The following is a 5,974-nucleotide window of genomic DNA, read 5'->3' as shown; positions in this document are numbered from 1 at the left end:
GTACTGCCCGCTCATCTGTGTTGATTCTAGATGGGAGCCCAGCTTGCTCAAATGTAACTTGTTGTTTGGACTCCGTTAAACTCAGAATAGCTCTTCTTTAAATTGGTAGTATTTCAGACATTTGATGGAAGAGAAATGAGCGTGTTTACCAGTGTAAGGTTTTTAAAATATTTGTTTCAATTTTCTTTCCTATTAATGCTGTCACTATTTAATTAATATGTGAGCAGCCAGTATCTGTTCTGTACCCCATACTGTGCAGGACAGGTGTACCTGGACTCTGCTTTTGAGGTGCTTATAATTTAGTCATCACCTCTTTATTGATCATTTGTGGATAAGTACTTTCAGTAGTTTATGAGTTGCAGACTTTAGATTGTTTGGGAAAATAACGGTGGGAGGTGATATAATTACACATCCATCGCTACTAATTTTATTGTGATGATATAATGTATACATACTTGGAAGCCTAATGGTTATCTTTAAAACTGCTTATGTATATTAAGGACTGATATGTAGTTAGCAGGTTAAATATTTATTCTGTAATCATTAGTGTTCTAAATTCAGCCTTCTCAATTTCCCTGCTGGATTGTTTTTCTAATTCAGTTTATATTTCATTCTTTAGGAGACTTTGTTTCTGTAAGTGGTCCCGAGGGCAATTTTAAAATATCCAAACTCCAGGAATTAGAAGATCTCATTTTAGTGGCAGCTGGAACAGGCTTCACACCAATGGTCAAAATCCTGAATTACGCCTTGAGTAACATACCCAGTCTCAGGTATGTCATCTTCTCTTGAGTTAGTGTTGTTCATTAGGAGAAGGCAGTGGTGGTGTACCTGCGGCGTGTGCGCCACAGCTGCTGCTTGTCACCGAAAGCTCAAAGGTTTGCTGTTGTTGGAAAGGCACTCAGGTGACTGTCACTCGGATCTTATTAGATTGGTTCTCCTTCTTATTCATCATTCGTTACTCTCCCACCTGAAGTCATAGCTGTTTTATTAACTTGGCTCTTTTATCTCATTTCAGTTTTTTATATTATTGGTTACCTAATTGCTTCTAAAAAGCATTTACCATAGTTCACTTTAGATGTTCCACTTGTGCTTTATATTTTAAATGTAATTAGTTACATGTAATATTTTTTTCTTCTAAGGAAGTTGAAGTTGATGTTCTTCAATAAAACAGAGGATGATATAATTTGGAGATGCCAGTTGGAAAAATTAGCACTTGAAGATAAAAGGTATTGCACCTGTGTTAATTCCATATCATCAGACCATATGTACTAAGTCTAGGCTTTGTCTGTGTTTTGAGTTGACCAAGAAGCCCTTCAAAGAAATATACAAGCTAATGCATCCTTCTAGAAACCTAAGTAATGTTAAAGCTCCTATGTCCAAAGAAATACTTCCTAATAAAAATCTAGGTAATGTATTATATAAATATATGTACTCCTGAATTAGATTTCATTGAAAATGTTCCAGTACAATTAGTTTGCCTTTATTGAAACTGTTCTATTAATCAGTTTTGAAAAAAAAATTAAAAAAAAAATTCTTTTAAAAGAGAAAGTACAACTACTGTAGCTAATCTTATGACAGCTAGAGTTGGACACCACCAAAAGCAATAGAAATAATAATAGCTCACAGAAAAAATAAAATTGTTTGCCAGTTTGAGGTTGTCTTACATAGTAGGACAGATAAAATAAATCTGCTAAGGATTGACTAAACAAAATACTACAGGGTTTCTTAGAGACTTAGTGACTCCCCTTGAAGGAGATTTCTTGGTTATTTTTCTAGAAGGGAATTTATTGGTTAGCAAGGTTGTTTGCATTTTTGTTACTTGCATTAACATTTATATATAGCCTTATTATTGGTATATACCTTTGGAAATACTGTTGTAGTCAAAGAAAGCAATTCTAGTCAACTTAGCGCAGAGATAGGAAGGATAGAAAACTGAAAATTTGTTTTAATGAAGGCAAAAGCTCAGCAAAATCAACTAAAATAATTTAAGCATATGCAGCAGTTTCCCTTAAAGTATGTTAAAATAGTAAGAAACTCAAAAACAATTTCTTTCACAAAAATTAATTGGCTGTGTTACCAGAGTTTGAAAAGCATTGTTATAATCATTAAAAGCTGTGATTCAGGGCTTTATAAGTTGCAGATTATCTGAAAAATAAAATAAATAAAAGAAAAGCGTAATAGTCTTATGTAACTAAAATTCTAGGACTTTGTAAAGTTAAAACCCTTACGTAGAAACATAGCTGTTGGGGTCCTGATCTGGAAGGGAAAGTGAGAAGAAGTGGAAGCTACTTCAGGAGGGCGCTGAGTGGGTCCTGCTTGGAAGCGGGGAGGGAGGACCGGTGGCTGTTGCAGTTGAGCAAATTCAAAGGTTGATTTTGATCCAGAAGGGCGTTAGAGCCCCATGTTTTGACTGTGCTGTGACTGTAGCTCTTCTAAGGACACTGAGGCGGAGGTGTCTCACTAGTATCGTGGCTTCATCCTGAGAACATAAGCTGCTCGTCCTGAGACCTAGAGGGATGGCTGTTGTCATAACCAGAGACAACTTGGAAAACGAGACCTCAAGGAAATCTTGTACTTAGTGTTTCAAGTTGTCTCGTTACAGTAATATTCTGTAGGCTCCAGTTCAACCTCAGCAGTCAACATACATCCTTAAAATTGGGATAAGATAGTTCTTTTGAAAAAATCTTTCATGGGAAAAAAAGAAATGTAGCTGTCAGACGGGTTCCAGGTTCATATGTATGTTCTGAGTATGTGTAATAAGGCTGTGCAGTGGGCTTTTCTATTTCTTTAACCTGTTACCTCCCATATGCTCCCCTTCCTCTTTTAGTAAATTACTTTCACAAAATTAAGGCTAACCTGAGCCTACTTATCCCTATTGACTAGTTACTGTTACCTATTTAAAACATAAACCCAAGAATATATACTGTTTGATAACTGTGTGGCAATTTAAATAATGCCTTAAAGAAATGCCAGCTCTTAGGTTTTCACGCATCTTATACTTGGAAGCCTAAAACCTAAATTCAAGTTTCCAAGGTATTCAAATGTAAACTTTATGACTTGCGACTGTTCAGAATTACTTAGCTGTGAGGGCCTGTGTCTTCATCTTCTAAATAAAATAGTGACGCCTTCCCTGTAGATGACATTAAGCAATGTGAGGTTTTGAGAGGATAGTGTAAGTGCCTGAGAACCACGAAGCCTGCCCTCGGGTGTCTGCGCTGCGGTTTCACGGAGCTCTGTGCGTGCTGTGGCTTCTACTTGAGCTCCCCTTGCCCCAGATGTTAACCCCAGCACTGTGGGAGGTTGAGGCAATAGGAGTAAGAGGTGGAGTCCATCCTGGGCAACTTAAGCCTGTGTCTCTGAATAAAAAAGAAAAAAGCCTGAGGATAAAGCGAAGTGCATTGCCCAATCTTCACTACCAAAAAATAAATAAGAATTTAAACAGACAGTGGTAGACTTTTTAAGCTGAGATTTAAAAAATATATTTCTTGTAGGTTTCTGACCAAAGTATTACTTGAATAAGTCCCCTAAAGAGAAATTTATAACTTTTTTTAAATTTACTACTATTTTAGTGACTAGACATTCTACCTTCAACCTTTAATAGGAGTGAAATGTGATTTACAGATGTAATTTGTGAAAAGGATTGTGTTCACATCTTCTGAACACAGAGTTTCTTGTGGGCTTTGTTTGCTTCAGTCTGCATGTTGGGGTCAGTGCACGTACACAGCCTGCAGTACTGAGGATGAGGAAAGCCCCCTTGCTTTTCACTTCTCTCTGCCTGGCTCTAACAGCACTCGCCAGGTGAGTGGTACTTTCCAGCCTGCTGAGGGAAGTGGCTCTGGCCTGCCGTTAGTCCTCACGTGTGCTCCGTGTCTTTCTCCTCTTGGCCACCTGTGCTTGTTCATTTGCATTCTCTCCTGCTCTGCTTTCTTTTTCCTTTTTCTGGAGACCTGGCACTGCTTGTCTGAGGTGCTAGATAGACACTGTTTGTTTTAGGAGCTCTGAGGACTCCTGGCCTTTTTTGCGTGAGGTTAGCTCAGGCACTCACTAGAAGGAAAAGGCCATGCTTCTAAACATGGCTTTGAACATTATGAGGAACTGTGCCTTAGGCAGAGACTGTATTTGCAGCTAGAACCCTAGCGTTAAAGGCTTTTAGGTGAGTTTGGGTAATAATATTTTTCAATCAAATCATGATTGTTGGTTCCTGTACATAAAAGGAAAGTAAAAGCTCAGATTCAGTGTAATGCTAAGTGGTGATACTGCATGTTCTAGTATTTCAGGCTGCTGCTGTTTGGATACATGTTAAACACTTTTGCTGACATCTTGACTGCCCCATGTTGCTTGTGGTTTTAGTGAGAACTTGCCGACAAAATTTATTACCAGAGTACATTTCCAGTAATTCAGTCAAATTATTACTGAATTATGCACATAAAAATTCTCTGAAATGTTGTAGTTAAAAAAAAAATGGAAAGGCTCTAGAATTGTCTCACTGTTCTGCTAGGTCCTAGTGGTGGAGTTCTGAAGGGCATTGTAACTCAGAAGCTGTGCCTTCAGAGGACAGATGAGGCCATGGATGTCGAGGGAGGAGAAGGAGTGATTGGGGCTTTGTGAGAATGAGAATGTAATATCAGAGCTGCAAGGCAGAAAGGGTTCTGGAAAATAAAGGAGCATTTGTGAACAGGAAAGGAAGCGTGGGGTAGCAGAATTACGCAAGTAACAGCGGGAGGGCCAGAATGTCCTAGTAGTCCAGTGACAGCACAGAGCTCGGTTTTGTTCTTAGACTCTTCATCAGCTGGATCAACTAGGAAGAGCTGGGATACCAAGTACTAGGAAATGTTAATTTGACGGCCATGAGGAGTCCCTGTGGTTTTTAAGCAAAGACTTTGGACAATTTGATCTGGGTTTTTTAGAACTAATGTGGCAGTGGAGTGTCCAAAAGATTATAACTAAGACTGTTAAAAGTAGTATTTCGAGGGCCAGCAAGATAGCTTAGCAGACTAAGCACCTGCCTAGGCATGCATAGGGACCCTGGTTTGATCCCAGCACCATATGCTGTGCCAGCCCTGCCCCCTGGGCATGCAGAGCCAGCCACTGAGATTGGGCTTGGTGGCACACACCCATAATCCCAGCACTGGGGAAGCTGAAAACTGGAAGATCGTATGAGTCTGGGCTACGTAGTGAGATCCTATACCAAATACATAAAATAAAAAAAAAATTCAGGCAGGACATGAGCACCCAATTTGGTGTTCCAGCAGTTTCCTGTTGCAGTAGTAAAAATGAGGAGTGGGAGGGTGTGTGCGTGCGGGGTGATGCAGATACACGCTGGAGGCTAAATGGCCAGAGCAAGAGCAGGGCGAATCAGTGGCCAGGTGGGCTGTGATGTCGAATGAGTGCACCGCACTTCAAGACTTCATTCAAAATGAATCCTTGTCTGCTTTAAAATAAAAACTTTTGACAAGTGTATTTACTTTCATTGATATTTGAGAACACAGAGGCATTCATCAGAAGCTCTTTACCTCCCCACATGCTGTTGTAGGCATTTTGTGGATTTTCTGAATTTATTTTTTTCAGAAACCTTATTTAGTCTTCCAGCTCTTTTGACGCTATAGAACAGAGGGAAATTTCAGGATATCTGCTAATACGCTTGCTCCGCCGCACTCAGTGCCATAATTCAGACAGCAAGTTGGCCTTTATTCAGAAAATTCCAAGAGACGATCTATGTCTTGAGATAGGAAATCCTTCACTGAGGCATTCTTTATCTTAACTTAGAATTAGTTTTGCTCCCGTTTAAGCAGTTTTCTGTCCTGTGAAGGTGATAGGCAGGGAGGCAGCCTCTCTGCAGATCTTAAATTGCGTCTGTGCCATCTGTTCGCCTATCCGTTAGGTACCTACCATTATCGCCAAGGGACCGTTGTGTGAACAAGCACAAAATGCACACCAAACATATACCTTGTATACAAAGGTCCTGGTTACTGAC

The 5,974-nt window shown here is 39.6% G+C and overlaps 1 protein-coding gene across 2 annotated transcripts in view; it reads left to right on the top strand.

Moving 5' to 3' along the window:
* LOC101568110 (cytochrome b5 reductase 4) overlaps positions 1-5,974 on the top strand; it is a 78,152-nt gene that overhangs the window by 65,000 nt on the left and 7,178 nt on the right. For both annotated transcript variants that reach the window (XM_023712026.1, XM_004628251.2), the window contains 2 exons: positions 620-770; positions 1,140-1,226. In XM_023712026.1, coding sequence (XP_023567794.1) covers positions 620-770; positions 1,140-1,226 — 238 coding nt within the window. The remainder of the gene's footprint in view (positions 1-619; positions 771-1,139; positions 1,227-5,974) is intronic.

The sequence above is a fragment of the Octodon degus genome, unplaced genomic scaffold (assembly GCF_000260255.1).
Source record: "Octodon degus isolate 3935 unplaced genomic scaffold, OctDeg1.0 scaffold00022, whole genome shotgun sequence".
In the NCBI taxonomy this organism is placed as follows: domain Eukaryota; kingdom Metazoa; phylum Chordata; class Mammalia; order Rodentia; family Octodontidae; genus Octodon; species Octodon degus.
Note: the sequence above shows the minus strand (reverse complement) of the source record. Positions and strands in the feature narration are given on the sequence as shown.